Source organism: Lates calcarifer, linkage group LG1 (assembly GCF_001640805.2).
Source record: "Lates calcarifer isolate ASB-BC8 linkage group LG1, TLL_Latcal_v3, whole genome shotgun sequence".
NCBI lineage: Eukaryota > Metazoa > Chordata > Actinopteri > Centropomidae > Lates > Lates calcarifer.
The window spans coordinates 9041521-9060174 of NC_066833.1; the positions used below are offsets into that span (position 1 = coordinate 9041521).

An 18654-nucleotide genomic window follows, 5' to 3' on the forward strand; every position below is an offset into this window, starting at 1 on the left:
AGTACAAAAATGCTAACTGTTGCTAACATTAAATACCTCTGATTGAAGCACACTGACACCTAAAAGGTCAAAATGACAGAGTTAATTATCATGTATCATGTATCATGTATTTTTCCAAATTTCAGAATATAACTCATGTAACATTTGAACATCTGTACCATCTCAACCTGTGGAGCAAGAAATAAGAAAGAGTTCCCATTTCTAATATTTGTTATTTCGTGTCTGCTGAGACCCCGGCAGCGAAGTTTCAGATGAGTCCACCGGGCCTCCTTTAGTAAAACAGAACGCTTCTCTATGCTGCTGTTCTTCAGCATGGCCCCCAGCTGCTCGTGCAGACACTTTGCACAAGGACACGTCCACAGAGATCAGAGGTAGACACTGGTTGTTACAGGAGACAGGTCTTATGACCTTCTTTAACAAAATCAAATCAGCTGCATCCTCAGGCTGATTCACATTACAGTGAAACATCATGATGTTTGCTAAGTGACAGGCCTATTAGTGACTGCATATTTTTGTCCTGTGTGCGAAAGATGGCTTTGAAGCCCTGATGAGGAGACATGATGTCTGCAAACGAGGAGCTTGACATTACCTATCAGAGGCTCTTAATGATCCATACAGCCTTTATACATCACATACCCTCCCCACTGCTGCTGAAACATACCACATGGTGAGGGGGATCATGAATGCATCAGTGTGTGCAGCTACATGTTGCCATGGAGCTAGAATGACCATTTTAAAAGCTTTGGCTATATGGTCCTGAAACGTGTGGTATCTCATTTACATTCAGTTCATTCTCATCTAGTTTTCTCTCTTATATGCTATATACTATAGACTTGCAAGTCTTCTATGTGTTTTTGAGTAGTTCTATCAAAACTGAAGTGCTCTCAATGGGCCCATGCAGACTACAACACCCAGACTCTACAGGACACTTTACTCTCAACAGACCAATCAACAAAACTGGAAGAAAAACATTTAGAAATGTGAGAACAATAACAGATAAAGGTATCAAATGGAGATGAGCTGTCAGTTAAAAGCTTCCTAAGAACACTTCCAAAGATGCTGCTGGGTCCTGACCGCACATACAAACACAGCTTTATTCCTCATTACCGGAAGGTATCACTCAGACTGAGGTGAAAGTGAATTGGGTACGCACAAATGCAACTCCTAAATATATCCTCTGTGTATCAGTCCTATTGCAGACAAGCTTTATTGCTACAGTAAAGATGATTTCTACCACAGTAAAAGCCATATTTATAAGGTTAATATCCTGAGCTCTGGAGACAGGGTTTCATGTCTCAGACAGTCAGAGCCAAAGCTATCCACAAATGGCCTTGGGCTGGACAGAAATACATAATTGAGGAGAAAGATACATTCTTGTGTCATGGATGAGATGGTGCAATGTCATCCCAAGAATAATAACAATGTGCCTTGAGCAACCCAGAATCTGGGTAAGGTGCAATCTTATCTGTCAGCCCAAATCTTGTCTCCCTCAAGACATTTTTTTTTCAGTAACACAACAAATCTGCTACAGAAAAATAAATTGGTAAGTTGATTATATAATTTACTGAATACTGACAACTCAACTACAAATCAATGATTTGTTTAGTGTGCTGCCTTCATCCTCTCCACTGTTTAAAAGGCTTAACCCCAAATAACAGATTTTCTCTAATGAGTGCAATGATACAACAAAACATTAAAGGCCTTTTCCCCATGGGATTTATTATTTATTTATTATTTACTGGGAAAGAAACGTCCTGTTCTGTTCACCAGTCACACTTCAAAACACGAAGCATTTTCCTGAGCTTATTATGTGATTAATCTGATGTTTTTTTAATTCTATCTTTATTTAAGAGCTGGAACAGACTGACATGAAATCAACCTCAGTTTATTTGCATTCAGCAATGACCTCTCCTTATAGTATTCTTCATTGATAGTGGACTTTGCCATTCCTTTGCTCTCTGATTTACATTCAGTTATGAGATATTAATCTTCTCATCTCGCTCTCTGCGAGAAAGTAAACGAGCGTATGTCACAAAATGTCAGTGTTTTAACTGTAACGCCTGAGAGGCACGACACAAACCTATGTGTTTAATTCATTTACTCCATCTATAATGTATTTGCTGATGTAAATTACATTTGAACAAACCTACTCAGACGCAGGAGAGCGGGTGGCCGAGCGGCTGTGGAGCAGTGATTGATGCTCCTTCAGTCACCGAGCCCTGTACTCTGATCACACCACACGTCTCCGGGCCTGGATGTCCCCGTTTTAAAAATCCATTAACTAAACATCGCTCTGAAACAGGTCACCTCCTTTATTGGCTACACTCAAAACCTGATTTACTACGCTGCGCCGCTTCTCAGTTCCTGACATCATGTTATTGAAACTAAGGTATTGATTTAAGTCCAGTACGCCGTCAGAAGTCTGGAGTCATGTATGGATAACATTTACACGCACTTAATAGTCTGGGATTAATCTGTGCAGGGAGAGAGTGACGACCTGGAGACGCTGGTTTGGAGCCTTTGAGACTGAAAAAGAAAATCATTTGTTTTTTATTCTTTCTCTCCCTTTTAAAGGAGGTTTAGTTTGGCAGAAAGCACGCCTCTCTGACTACAGAAATCAACACCCTTCATGCAGCTGGAAACACATACACACTACTCCAAACTCATTACTGTTCACTAATGGGTCGATCACTTCTCATAAAGTCGGGTGTAATCAAATCAGAAAGTTGGTGTTATGGTGACCTCTTGTTCGTAAACTGCCGTCCAGAGAAGTGGAAGTGATGAAGAGCGATGACTGCCTGAGCAGCTGTGGCCGCTGTGCCAGCAGTGCCGCTGAAATATAGCGGGGGGTTAATTGAACACTTTCTCCTGCGAACACCGTGGAGTCGAAATGATGACTGTAGTTTTCTGCAAAAGCTCGATGATGAACTGTTTCTGATCCTGAGGGAAAGTAAAGTGCTTCCTCATCTAAATGAGGTTAATAAAAAAACACAACGTAGAAACTCCCAGTTCAGAGCTCCCTCACAACTGACCTGCTGATCAGCGTGTCAGAAAGATGACTGAACTCCCAAGTGTTTCAATTCTGGCAACAAAAAAAAAGGGAAATCACAGCTCTAGGAAAAAAAAGCCAGGATCTAAAAGTTTCCCTCGGTGTGTTAACCTGGGTTACTAAAATATAAACTGTGAAGCCATGTCTGAAATGAGTCAGCGGATCAGTACCCCCGAAGTCAGATGTTGGTGTGCAGCTGGTTATCGCCTCGCTGAAGGACACTTTGACACGGCCACACACATTCACCATTTCAGGGAATCATACTGTGACCTTCCTTGGCAGTCTCTGTGCCACCTGCTGCCCACGCCCTCCAAACGGCCCGACTGTCCAAATCTATGAGACTGGAGAGTTTTAGGTTGGTGAGCTGTCGACAGGGTTACAGTCAGGAACGACCCAAACTGTCATACTCTGTAAACGGAGCTGTCAGTTTAAGGCTGGTGTCAAGTTTTGTCCTACAGAAAACAAAGATGGTCATTGTGGATAAAGTTAGACAAAGTTTTCCTTCAGGAAGCCAGCAGTGATCACAGTTTGAAATGACTTCATTTATCTTGGATCAGTATTCAAATTGTTCAAACCATTCCCGTGATTTTAAATGGTCTCTTACAAAACATTTTCGACATCTTGTCATATTTTACACCAAACTGTGCCCTGTAATAAATGCTGTTCACTCCTAGAATATGTTCAGTGAAAACACAATGTATACTGTCAGTAGATCAAATCCCATTTAGGTTTTTGAGATTAAAAAAAAACTAATAATCCTGTTTTGAAACAGCTGACATTTCCATTTCTGTGCCGTTAAAGAGAGACAGAAAAACTAAAACTGCTCCCAGTGATTGGATCAGACTTTCTGTGGGAGACTGAACCAAACATTTAGACCATGAAACACAAGAACTGAATACTGAGGTTTAGATCAGGTGCTGGATTTTGGTACAGACACAGCAGACCTGACACACGGTCAAAAATCAACCCACAGAGTCTGTGTAGAGCAGCGAAAACTTACCTAAAACTTCCAAAGACCTGTTACTATTCCCATGGTTCGAGCCCTCGTCTAACAGAAATAAAGGAAACACAGGAAAGGTCTTGTTGTCTGTGCAGCTGTCGATCAAATCAAAGAAGAAATGACAACTATTTCCTGTGGTCTTCCTCATGAGAAGAGTCAGGGTCTTTAATTAAAATGTTAATGATACTTCAATGAACAGATGGTGTCAAAGGCAAACAGCCAGGGTGAACAAACACTTGAAGGATGGATCTCGCTGAACACGTAAGGTTTAAATGTGATGATCAGTTTGACTTGTTAGAGCTTCTCCTCCGATAACAGACCTGCCATCAGCATTTGCCTTTACATTTACAGGAACTGAGGACTGACTCAGCTTCTGCTCTTAGAGTCCTGTGTTACGATTAAAGGACTAAGGTCACAGGAGCTGGGCCCAGATGCAGACTTGGGTTCTGGGGGATTTATTTAAGAAAAACAACAAAAACTCATTGGCAGACAGGAACAGGAAGAGGTCCGAAAACACAAGGAGACCAGGCGACTGGCTGTATAGGCTGAACACACAGAAGTCTGAAACAAAAACTAAAGACTCACGAGGATCCAGGACTCACAGGTAAGCACATAACAAAGGCTGGAAGCAAAAAACAACAGAGCAGATTGCAAAATAAAACAGGAAGTAACAAGGACACAAGAGGAGGAGATACCAAAATAAAACCAAGAACACAGGAGATACTAAAGAAGAAATGGTGGAAAAATAATGGATGGATGGTCAAAATGTTTCTCTCTGCATTTGGAATTAAAACGTCTGTCTAAGTACAGCTGTGCAGATGCGATGGATAGACGACTAAATGGACTGGTCACTTTCGTTGAGTCACTGTTTGACTGTTTTCTCTTTCACACTGAACACACACACCCGTCATAGACATAGAACCAGTATTTACATATCAGAATTATTAGCAGAAACTCTGAGCAGCCGACAAAGGAAGCTAGGTGCTACCACAACGTCCAGCAACAACAACACGATAACACAATGCAGGGCTGAAGGTTTACGAAACACCAGTTCAAATAATTGCTACAGTAAGTCACAAAGCTTTAGAGACAGTGGCCTTTCAAAAATGATGCTGCAGGCACAAGTTTCTCTCAGTAATGAGTCTTTCATTGATTTCTGCGCCGAGTGCCCAAACTATCGGCCGGATAAGACAAAAACCTGCCGACTCTCTCACAGCTCAGAGGACTCTCTGTGAAGATTAAAAATCTATTATTTATCATGGTAATTCCAGCTGAGTCTGCTCCGTCATGGAACCTTCTCACAAGGAAATGAGCCGAAATCCCCGACTGCTGATAAATCACTGCAACAAATGAAACTGCATGTCTTTGTGTGGTTTGTGTGCAAACCTTGTGTTGGTATTTTTTTTTAGTTTTTGTCATTTTAGATCAATGGAGAGTGAAAATATGGCTGCTTTTAAAAAAAATATCATGTTTACAGTCCATCCTCTGCAGCTCCACAGAGTCTAAATTAATCAGCTGAGAAGGCCCAGCTCCGACACCATGGAGCTAAAACACAAAGATGTGAAAAGACTGAACTGTCTTTGAAAAGATTTTTTATTTTCAAATGCTGGTAAGGTGTCCACTGAAATCCAAAGGTTAAGACAAACACACAGCGACAGCTCAAACAGATAGAAAATTGATATGATTATCAACTTATTATCACAAAATTATTGGAGCCCTTTCAGTGTCATCACAGGAATACTGAGCTCACAGACCAGTTCTTCTTTAGATGAAGAAAAGACAAGTAGTCAAAAGACATTTAAACACGTTGATGTTGTTTGTAGCTAAAGACATATTTTACATAACAGCACAGATGGCATGTGCACTCCTTCAGATTGTAAAAGTCATGTACACAGTGGCCAGCACAGACATCATTATATGACAGGTCAAAACTCCACAGACACAAAGAAACCTACAGTTGTATAAAAGACTAGTTTGTCAGACGACAAGACGAAAATGCAGAATGAATAACGACTCTCTAAGGAGAGTAGCTCAAGTATTAGTTGCAAATAATTATCTGTGTTGATTTGAACCTGCTTGACTGACTGGATGAGTGGGAATCACCAGGTGAGGACAGGTGCAGTAAGTCGTCAATCACAGAAAAGTAACATTAACTTTCCAAAACTTTTCTGTCATTGTCCTCCAGCACACATTCTTGTCCTTTCTTTTGGAAAAATCCACCCATCTGGATAACTGGTGCTGTAACACCTTGATGACTCAGGTCTCCAGCCTCATAAATGGAAACTGGCTGGGTGTAAGCTGTAGCTAAATCTGAGCTCTGCGGTGGCGAGGGTGGACAGGGAGAGGACTTGACACTCAGTTGTCCAACTTAGTGCACAGTGCTGTGGCGTAGAGTTCCCAGAGAGTAGGCACTTGGACACAATTACCTCCTGACCAGCTCCTCACCAACGTGAGCCATAGGCAGTAAGAAAATATTGAGTTTGTGTCCAAACAAACGGTGTCGGGCTACAATCAACTCAATACAGGTAATGGCTATGGCATGTTAATGCAGCTGATTGGGATTTGCTGCTGTGGGTCACCGGTGACAGAAATGAAACGACGTCTGACGCTCCTGAATGTCGACATTCAACATAAATACATTCATACGTACAGAACGCTTGACTCCTCTGATCTCTGAAAAACCATATTAATCCATACTTTATATTAAAATTCTCTGTGCTATAGTTGACTTCTCTGAGTGTGAAACATTTGTCTGTGATGTGCTGCTGCAAAATCTCAGTCCTAAACAGGAAGTGGTTCTTTTTTTGTTTGTTTGTTTGTTTGTTTATAATGTTTGAAAAATCTCATTATTAAAAAATCATTATTACATCACAGTACAGTGCTGTGCAAACGTTTTAGGTGTCTGATCAGTCCCAGATTAACTCTGCAGCAGGACAATGAGTCCAAACACAGTCAGCATCATAAAGACCTGTCCTCAGAGACAGGAACCAGGAGTCCTGCAGGAGATGCTCTGACCCCACAGATCCCTGAGGACCACAGGAAATACCGACCTGATTTAGGTTTTCTCTGTTTGCAGCACTTCACAGGAGGTTAATTAGTGATTAAAAAAATGTATTTTTAACATCCTCTCTTTAGCTTTTGTGCCTAAAACGTTTGCACAGTACATCATGAAAACTCACAGAGACTTTGGTTCCTTTATTCTTTCATTCTCTCCAGAGAACTGTCACCGTGTCAAGTTAACACAAAGCTCGCACACTGAGGCTGGAATAACTTAGTCCAGGAGTTAGACCCCAGTCTAAAATGAGTATCACCTGGAAACAGACGTTCACGTTCTTCCCCTGCGTGACCTTGGCGCGTAACGCTGAACGTTACATCTTTTTTTTTCTCTGTAAGGTGACACGATGCAGCGGCTGCACAGTTAAAGAAGTAACAGCAGAGTAACCTCATTTCCTGGACCAGTAACTTTCAGGGCTGTTGTGTAAACTGAATGTTAACACCTTCACCTCTCTGACACATCAGCATAAGTCTCATAAAACAGCCTTCACCGTGACAGTGTGACATTAAGAACATGAATCAATCAATATAAAGTAAGTGGGAGACACAGTGGTCCTCCTCATTCATCTCAGTCACAGTGAGAACACTTCTCTCTCTGCTCTACATCTATCATCCCTCACAGAAATATGAGTTTTGTGAGCATTGTTTATTTTGTGCTATCTCCATCGCCTCGTCTGGTTATTCACATTGGATAAAATCGAAATAACTGTTTTGAAATGATACAAAAGATGTCATCTATGAGGATTTTAAAAAATCTAAACTGACGCATTTAATCACTAAAAGACCTCAAATAATATTCTGAGAAACATCTGTGATGATGTGTTGCAACAGCTTTTTAGTCGTTTTGTACAGAAACACACATTTACTCACATATTTACAGACACACACACCACGCCTCCTGCTAGAGAACAGTGCTGATGGTGTCAAAGTCCTTGCTGATCTGAGAGCTGCTGGGCAGCGACTTGAGGTACTGGAGGTGCCGTCTGGCATCCTCCTGATTGTGTCTCACGTAGTAGATGACGTACGCGATCACCATGGTGAACCAGCCGAACATGGTGACAAACATGGCTACGTCGGTGGTCTTGTGGTGAAAGTTGCAGAAGTTGATCCCTGAGTCCAGCACCTGGATCACCGGTTTGCCCGCGTACTCCTCCTGCACCGCCGTGTGGCAGATCACCTCGTTGACTGTCTTGGGGTCCAGTCGCAGCTCCCTCAGGACCTCCTGCAGCGTACACTCACAGTGCCACGGGTTGTTGGAGAGGCTGATTTTGGCTCGCAGACGAGCAAACGCCTCTTTGGGGACACTTTGGATTCGGTTGTTTGACAGATCCAGCATGAGGAGGCTGTCAGAAACACCTTGAAACGCCCCCACATCCACGGTCTCAATCTCGTTGTTGGACAAGTCCACCTCCTGAAGGTAGTGCAGCTCTCTGAAGGCGTGGTTGGGGATGTGCGTGATGTGGTTGGACGCCAGGAGCAGGACGACAGTATCTCTTGGAAGATCTGACGGGATCTTCTCCAGGCTGCGAGACATACACTGGACCACGGTCATGCCGCTCTTCTCTATACAGTGACATCTTGTGGGACAAGTTGTCACAGGTGCAACGAATAATCCAAACAGTACGCCCCATAAGAGGGCGAGGCCATCAGAGAAAAGAGGTTTCCTGGGCATAGCAGGCCCGGCTACGTCCTGCATGTTCTGCAGTGACCTCCCACAAGTCGTGTCAGGCAGGAGCGATCATGGTTTCACCTGTTTCTTGGCATTAAATGCTGCGTCATTAGCTTTCAAAGCACCCAAATGATCAGTTCATTCACACCAACGCGTGGGCGTATCATGAGATAATCCTGCAAAATCGATTCGATAGAGTTTCAAATAATCTTTTTAGAGAAAAGACTTCAGGAAAAGCTCGTCCAAACAGCGAGCAGCTCACTGAGCATGCTCCAGTGACAGCAGGGAACTGTAATCTCAGGCTTATTGTGAGGTTGGTGAAAGCTTCAGAGAGCGTGGAGCGGGCCGAGAGGCGCTCGAATCGACATGTCAACGTCAGGCACTGAAAGAACCAAAGAAAAGCAGCGTTATTCCTGAAGAGAGAAACTAACGATTAGCTCTTAAACGCAGAGCGATGACAGTAAGTGCTGTTAATGTGCATGTGAAGAACCAAACTCTCCAAGAGCACCGGCAATTACCTCTGTTTACCTACTAAATGTATAATGGGATTATTGGGCAAAATCCATTTCACTCACAAAAACAGCAGGCAGCTTTATGGACATTTTCTCATTCAATTTGGAAAAGTGTCATTTTATTTTTGAGACATCGCAGCACATATCAATAATAATGACATTATTTCATAGCAGGACAAACGAGGAAAGAAGATTGTCTCTCTCCCTCACATCGAGGCCTCCGGTCTCTCAGTCAGAGGTGTGTGATGGTCACAGCCCCGGGCTCTGCAGGAGGATCATCACTGTACCACCCTGCACCCTCTGCTGGGCTCAACTGATCACACCGCCTTCCCCCGTCCTGCCCCACGGAGCCTTTGTCTTTGGCAGAGGCCACACACACACACACACACACACACACACACACACACACACACACACACACACTCTAAACTGATCGGTCTGAGCTCAGCAGGAGGCGTGGACAAGATGTGGCGCCTACACACCCTGCAGAGATGTTATGACACCACCTCATCATTAACTTACACACTGTATATCCATGTTTGCACGTGCACCTCGAGCTGTGGCGTCTCAGCTGCCGTTTCACACACACACACACACACACACACACACACGGTTGTAGATATCTGACAGAATGTAGGAAAAGTGAATGTTGATGCATCTTTGAGCAGAAACCTGAGAGGACGAGGTTTGAGTTTAAAGGCTGAGAGAGCGGCTTCACACTCACACTGCGGATTTTAATCACGTTCACGTGAAGTACAGAGGTTAAAGTGTTAAAGAGAATAAAACAACATGTGGGCTGATGAGTTCATGAACAGGTGTGAGAGTTGTAAAGGTGAGAACTCACCGGGAGAGAGTTTCATCTCTCGCAGCCTCGGGGACAGAAACGGCGGCTGTTTTCACATCTGGATCAACCCAACATTTCCGAATCCAACGGTCCGCTACTTCCACACGTCCACGTCCCGGTCTGGGATTAAACAGCGACCCGGGAAAGTTCCTGCTCGGCACGCGGGGAAGTTGATAAATCTCCATATATCATATATCATATCTCCACGTGAGGCTGTTGGGGTGTGTGTCTTATACAACACAACGCGCCAGTCTCACTTGTTGAGGGAGGTGGAGCTCGAGCAGTCGCACCGGTCCGAAGCGTCGCGCGCCCCCGTCTCCAAAAGCAAGAGCGCGTGGCGCCAGGAGGAGTCCCCGGCAGCGCGTGGATCAGACTGCTGAGGCGCTGGGCAGCTCACCTCGTCCTCCAGCTCCCCCCTCTGTCTGTACCTCCCCTCTGCTTCCACCCCCCACCCCACCCCTCCTGGACTCACGCGAGAGAAAAAAATAAAACACAGGAACCTCTGAGTAAAGCCACCGTTCTGTCCTGAATCAGACCAACACCTGCACGAACTCTTTGTTTTAATAAAAACCATTCAGACCCAGAGCTGGACTGTGATCTAATCTAATAATCACACTGAAGCCCGGCACACACTAAACGATTTTTAAAATCTTACCCGATTTAGAAAACATGAGCGAACACACACATGATGACAAATAAAGTCAGACTGTCACTGTTGTGTTCTTACAGTGTGTGATCTGCAGAGAGAAGACCGACACAGCCACACCACACACTAACAGATTCACCACCAACAACCAGAGTCTGGAGTCTCAGAACGGTCAAACGCGACTTTAAACAAACATGGCGGACGATGACATCTGTTGTTTGTGCTTCTGTCCTCAGTCAGCTTGCTTCCTAATTGGCTAACACCCCTGATCTACATATTGAACAGGTTTAATATTGATCGTCTTCGAAGCAGATCAGGGAGAGTAAAAACCATCTTAACACACCTCACACCACAGGAGAATCTGACAAGATCATCGTTAGGACCAATCGATAATCGTGCTGTTTCTGACTCTGATCGGGACGGGGGATTTGTATCACAGTGACCAGGCTCACACTGCATGCAGAGAACTGCCTCTGTCCTGTTTCACACTACATGAATTCATGTCTGCATCGTCTAACAGCGAATGTTAACTGAGCCATTTGTGCCATTTCATTAAAGAGTGTGTGTTCTTCACCTGAACCTGAGGCCGACTCATTACAGGAACAAGCATTTCCCCTCACAGCTCTGACTGAAGCAGCGTCAGAACCATAATGAGTATAAATCACATCAGTGTGGTGAATAAGGTCAGAGTCCATGTGGCTTTAACAGGCTGACTGTACATGACCTCACATGCAGCTGAGCGATCAGCTTCGCTGCCGTTTGCTTCTTTTCATTAGTGGATCTTAAAAATATAATTTCACACAGCACAGAGGCGAACTTACCACACACTGCAGCTTTAAGATAAACCTGAACCTTAGTGGCTCTTGTTGCAGGTTATAAAATAACCTTGACAAGAACAAAAAATCTGCAAATATGGGCTTAGCAAAGCGAGTTGAAGCAGTTCCATTTGCCCCTCCTGTGGTTTAGATGTAGGTCAGCTGGTCCCAGTGTTCCAGGTGTCATTTCAGAGGAATGTGAGTTTTTTATGGGGCCGGTTCTTCCTCTAGGAACCAGCCAACATAATGAACTGTGTTGCTATATATGTTCTACTGTATGTGCACTAATCTACTGAGCTGAAGAAGAGTAGTGGTAGTAGCAGTCGCACACACAGCAGCAATTTCCCCAGGCAAAGTAATGAGATGTTGAAGCGGCAGTGGTTCAGATGACTGTGTCGATATATGTTTCAGTGTCTCCACACAGAAAAGACGTTCTGACGTTCTGCCTGCTCAGCACCAAACAGCAGAGTCAGTGATCAGCTGGTCCACGTCAGGTCTGGGTAAGAGACGTTTATTTAAACTAAAACCAAACCAAAAGTACAACAACAGAACACGAAGACGTCCAGAAAAATCCCAAATCAAAGATGAAAGAAGTCTAAAAACACAAGACCAGAACTCACAGGACTGAAACAAACAAACACACACACACACAAGACTCTGACAGAGCACAGGTGAAAGACAAGGACAAGAGACTTCAAAATAAAACAGGAAGTCCAAGGACACAAGGAAGGTGAAGGAAAGAGCTCACAAAATAAAACCAGAAGCACCAGAAACAGAATCATCTCATGACACCAGTGAGTGTTTAATGGACTCGAGTTGAAACAGGGATTCAAACCAAAGTTAAAACTGCTCACTTACTCTTCAATAGTCAGGAAAGCTCCATGATCTACTGTGCACAAATACAACTCAAATCTAATCAGCTAAATACACACTGAAAAGACTGACTGTGCGTACATGAATATTTAATCCTTAAGATATGAGATCTGCTGATTACATCTTTACGCTGAATGAAACGGCCACTGACAGAGGAGAGTGTGTCCATGTGTGAGCTGCAGATAGTTTGTCCGTCGTCTTCTTCCTGCTCTTTGTATTTTCCAGAGGCAGTCGTGTTGTCAGCGTGTGAATTTTAAACTGTACCTATCTGCTCCATACAGCAGAGGTAAGTCCTGATTGTCCTGCTGAGGGGAAAATACATTTTCTTGCCTGTATAATTAAGTTTCCCTGCATTCATGTGATGTTGAAGCTATGGTAAATTGGCTAGTTTATAGACAGACAGCACACACTCTTTGTGCTCAGACTGCAGCAGCTTTAACCAGTGATGCATCATAACCAAAACTAAACGCAGCTTAAAACCCATCAGGTAAATCTGGGTCATAAACACAGACTGAGCAGTTTTGCAGTTAGGAAATGCTGCAACGCTGAAAAGACAGAAATATAAAGTTTCCTGTTCTGGGCTCTTTGACCTTTTATACGTTTGTTAAGTGGAGAAGGATTTCGATCAGTTTCTAATCGCAAACATAAAACAGCAGCTCTGTTGTGTGTCACTTTAAACCTTTAAACGCTGCTGCTGCAAGGAATCATGGGACGTCATTCCCTCCTTTCCTTTGGTAAAGGTGACAGGAAGCAGTGAAGCTCCTTTCCTGAACCTGCAGAGACCTGGACCAGCCCCGATCACGGCCGACACTCACTCCCACACATGACCACTAATCACCACTGATCCATCGCTCAGAGGCCCAGCATACAGAGGCTCCTGCAGCCAATAAAATGCTCCATTAGAATGAATAAAGGTCTTTAAGAAGCACGACTGTGAGACAACATGAGCAGCTGCAGGAGGAGATTTCATCTAAAGACAAATCTGCTGAGTCTGACCATTCCAGTGGTCGTGATAGGTGGCTTCATTCTGCCAAAACACACACTGACCGAGTGAGAGAATGTGAGTCAGATAAAAGGAAGCTGAGGTCAGGGATGTGGAGCACCACTTATTGGGCGTCTGGATGAACAGCAGCTTTACCTTCATATCAGTTTATCATCATTAATGAAGCCGCATCAGGACTTTTCTCCGGTTAAAACATGTTCTGTCCTGAGTGGATGAAACTGCTCGGTGGCTCCGCTGGCATTTCTCCACATTCATCCCATGATGAACACCCCGGTGGAGTGTTTCTAATGATCACCATCTATTTATATTATCCACAGTTTAGGACAAATCTGACTGGTCCCTGTCTGTAATTGCCCCTGGGAGGACTAATAGCAAACACATTCATCCAGCTCAGGAGCTGGAGGAGATGGCTCAGTGATGTACGACCAGTCGGCTGTGACGCCGAAGATAAAGCACTGAGGTGTGTGTGTGTGTGTGTGTGTGTGTGTGTGTGAGACTGTGGCACAAATGCCAAAGGTCCAGTGGGTCCAGGGGGCTTTTCCCCTCATCTCTCTGCCCCCCTCCCTTTAATGAATCTCCAATGCTTTGGAGTAGACAAATTACCTGTGTCAGCTGCCTCCAGTCAATTCAACCTCCCGTCGCCTACTTACTTATTCAAGTGCATCACTTTGGATTTCCTCAGACAAAGTAAATTAATCTCTCTAGAGGAGGGGCCGAGACTCTGACGAGCGGCGGCCTTTGGGCGTACAGTAGAAGTGTCCGGGGCGGCGGAGCATCAGAGGCCGACAGCGTCCGCAAACAAGGAGGTGAGGCGTAACTGTTCGACAGATCATGATCTCACTATCTCCAAAACTTCCTACATCCAAACAGTCCTGACACATCATTTCACCTCTGAGGAGTGAGTTCATGCTGCTCTGGATTTCTACAGGTGAAGGACACAGCACAGACCTCTCCAGTCTGTAAATCAGCCAGCCGCCATTTTGTGACTCTCATTGGATAACTTTGCACACAGTTCAACAACACAGCTTATGATTGGTTTATATAGTCAGTGTGGTCAGCATGAATTTCATTCATCAGAACTCAGCAGAGGTTGTTTTGATTGTAAATAATAGATAGATAAGGACATAAAACACAGATTTATTGATTTTATTTTCTTCCTGAAAAAATAACACCAGTCTCCATGATGGATTACAAAGCCCCTGGAAGGATTATAGTCACAAACAACAGCTGGCTGTGAAGGCAGAACAGCAACAGTTACAGTACTGTCAGTCAGACGACACTTTCAAGTCGTCTGACTCCAGAGCGTTAAACAAATAAAGATAAGTTCAACTCAAATGTGCTTAATCATTACAATGATTTGCTTCCACACTTCTGTATGTTGACATGTCAGTATGAACAGACTGACTGAAGACAGACCTGAAAACTGACTGAAGATCAGTGTCGTCATTAAACTGGACAGTCACTCCTCTAATACAAACTGCTCAGATGAAAAAAAAGATCGTTTTGATTCTTTCTTTCAGAATTATTTCAGGAAATGAAGAAGATGACCTTGATTCCAACGCTTGTTTTTCTACATTTCAACTTCTTTCATTTTAACATGAATGATGGTGAATGTTGTTTGAACCCAGCAGAAGGTTTACAGGAGGACGAGCTGTTTGTGGACAGAACTCATTTACATCAAATATTTTGATGTGAAGATCAGAGTGGTAAAGCCTTTTGTAGATTAATGTGAAAAGGCTGATTTATTCATTTTCACTGTGAGTTCAACAAAGTCTTAATAATAAACACAAAAAAAACTGCTGGAATGTGCTACCATCAAACTGCTGATGAGATGAAATGGATTACAGCAGTTTTACTTTTTATTTTATATAATTTATTACTGTATTTATAATTTATCACCAATTATCATCTGCACTGGTATAACTTGACACTGCTGGTGTCTCCATCTCCACATCCATACTCCACCTTTTTCAGTCAGTAAGTGGTTTTGAAAATGCAAAGAAAGCGACTGGTTTTCTGTTTTACAGATCGACTGGCAGTGAAACGAGGCTGAGTGACAGAAGCTTAGACTGACACCCAATAATATAAATCCATGTAGTGAAGGCTCAGTATCGTCCTCACTTTATAAATAAACAGCAACAAACGGCTGTAAATTGACTTCTCGCCCCAAAGCTCCACATAAGACCATGAATGATTCATACGGTAAATGACCTAACTTCAGCTACACAGCACACAGGCTTTATGAAACACAACACCTCAAATTTCTGCCAAGAATTAATCTAAACCCAAGGGAGAATTCATTTTCTACCCAGCATGCTTTGCAATTTGCTCTGAGACCACTTAGAGGGCTGCGTTCTCTTTTAAGAGACTGAAGGCGAATGCCAGAGAAAATTCTGTAATGTGATGAAGAAAGTCTCTCCTGACAGTTTGACTCTGAGATCTGAATATCAGCAGCTAACTGCATTAACTCTCATAATGCACATTGACAGGTTTAGACAGCAAGATGTCTCTCTGTTTAAAACTGATAGTGATAGATCAGCTCATCATTTCTTTTGGACTACAGCTTTACTGATTTGTTTCACTCTCACTGCTCTCGTCAACCCTGTTTCACCCAGTGGAGCATTCAGCAGCTAAAGACCTAGATATCTCCCGTCAAGAGTTGAGTGGAGACCAAAAAAATGCTTTAAATGTTTTACTTACATTCATTGTGTTGTGATGTGAAAACCCTGCGACACTCCGGCATCAGCAGATCAACACCTTGTGTCTTCAAAGAGTCAATGCTGCAAGAATTTATCACGGTTTAGGACGTTGCACTTTTTGATGATTCATGATTAATCTCTCTCCATAATTAAAATGTAGAATAAAGCTTAAAGGAGAATAGATGTAAGTTTTGCTATCGCTACGTAGCTAACATTAGCATCAATGACTCAGCTGCTACTCAGCTGCGTATTCTAACATCTTGTAAAAACAATGATGGCTGAAGTTCTTAGGTATGTTTCTTTTAAACTCCAATCATTTTGTTCTTCATTGAAAAAACAAGGAATTAAGGTGCTATGTGTAAGGGTTTTTTGCTACCATTACATAGCTAACATTAGCATTAACGGCTGTTTACGTACCAGTCTAGAAGAAACGCTGCAAGTTCAGCATCAAACTTCACTCCCTTACTCGTCAGGAGCCGTCTCCAGCTGTGGAAAACAAAGCGAATGTTTACTCTTTTGTTTCGTTTCTATTTCTATCACTTCTTTTCTTCTACTCAAGTTAGCATGCTAACCAGCTAGCCCTGTCCTACCTCGTACCACCACTGGGTGTCACTGTAGCGTCCAGTCTGTTTGAAAAACTTAGTTGTAGCAGCTTTAATCTCTCTTGTTAGAGAAAAAAAACTTGACTTTGAAAAGTATAAAAGAATAACACTTTATATTTTATTTCATACTATGATTGACTTATTGTATTGTAGAACTTACCCTAAATGACTTGATAGATCCAACTAATGTTGACCATTTCTTCCTCAAAATGACAAAGGAATCACGATGAAGCCACAAAATCACAATCAGCTCTAAAGCCTTCCTGGTATCTGTAATTTGTCTCTTCCTCTTTTTCCGCCAAGGTTGTCAATTGTTTAGCACGAGGATTATCTCTTCTTATTTAGACTCGGTGAATGTGCCACTAAATGCAATCAGGGACTCTGGGAGCGCAATCAACAGCGGGATGAAACTGGGCATATTTAACAGCCATGAAAGACATGGTTGAGGACCGACGGTGGAGCTGTACACAAGGTGACCTCCTGTCGCCCCCCCAAGGAGGGACAGTGTTAATTTGCAACATGCCTGTGGCCAAAGATGTCCTCCTGTGGCTTGGTCTCTTGTGCATGTACTCAAGCTGAGCATCAGGCTGCAACATGGCCACACAAGTGAATCCAGAGTAAACTGTGTTGTAGAGTATTTTACAGTTACAGCTGGGGAAGAGAATGGAAGGTAAGATTAGCACAAACATTTCCAACCCCTCGCTGAGATATGCAACATTATTAACGTCATGAATGTAATGTTTCTGGAGGGGTGTTGCAGTCGATTGCATCACATGGAAAGGTGTTCCTGGTATTTTGTCTACCCCCTCCTTTGCTCTGCTCTCTGTTGTTAGAGATTCTGACCTTTCTGAAACGAAAACAGATCCAAACTTTTAAGTGGCCGAATGTCTCCGCTGACAGATTACAAACCAAACACCTTTAAAACCCTGACAGTAACAGCCTTTTGGGATTACAAGGAAACTGCCTTTCCCATCAGTTTTGACTAAGGTTCATTGAGAGAAAGGCTGTGAACGTTTGGCACAGTGGGACACCGCTGCCTCACTGAGTATGAGTCAATCACAGATTATGGTATTTCAGGGAAATGAACCCAAGAGTCAGTTACCCTCTTAATTGCCAGAAAGCCTGTCGGTAACGTGCATTCCATGGATTTACTGCAGCGATTTCCTCCACCTTATGGTCATTAAGTTGAGTAGAAACATTAACAAACTGATCTCATGCAGGGTTATTTTGGTTCTTTCTTTGGAATCAGTCTTACAGAGTGTTCAGGTGAAAAAAAACCTCCTTCAAACAGACCCAGGTATATGCTGCCTGTGCGATGCCACCCTGCTGAGACGCCCTTGAGCAAGACACAAGGGTACGGTTCTGTCACTGTGTGAGATACTTCCTGTGGTGGGGATAAAAAGGAAAGCAGCAGAAATCAGAACAAATCAAATATCAGTGTATTAGATCGGTTTAATGTCACTCAGTCAGGACTTTGGAAAGACTTTCTGATCCAACCTTTCTATCTTTTCTCTGGCCGATCCACGACTGCAGGAAGGAGTCGTTTCCTAAAAGCAAGTTCCATCATATTTCACTCATACTCACGTCTTTGCATTAGCTACTCAAACAAACCAAAACATACTGGTTCCATACACGTTACACCATATGTAAAACAGCCTTTAATTTAACTCTTTGGCTGATGTTACACTACAAAACAAACTGAGGTTAAAGTCGACTTCAAGGGCTGATTCCTGCCCTCTACTGGCAGAAAGAGAGAAGCTCTACCTGAAGTCTAGGACCCTAAAATGTTAAATATTTATTTAGAAAAATACACATTTCACCAAGTAATTTGTTAAATGTTTAATTTTTATTTTGAAATTTAACCAAAAAAAAAAAAAAAGTGTAGTGA

General features: G+C 43.0%; 1 protein-coding gene across 1 annotated transcript; it reads right to left on the reverse strand.

The window, feature by feature from the left end:
• Positions 1-5803: 5803 nt before the first annotated feature.
• On the reverse strand, positions 5804-9147 carry lrrc3 (leucine rich repeat containing 3). Its single transcript, XM_018683198.2, has one exon. It carries the CDS (start codon positions 8797-8799, stop codon positions 8005-8007), a length of 795 nt encoding a protein of 264 aa, XP_018538714.1. The 5' UTR covers positions 8800-9147; the 3' UTR covers positions 5804-8004.
• Positions 9148-18654: the final 9507 nt, after the last annotated feature.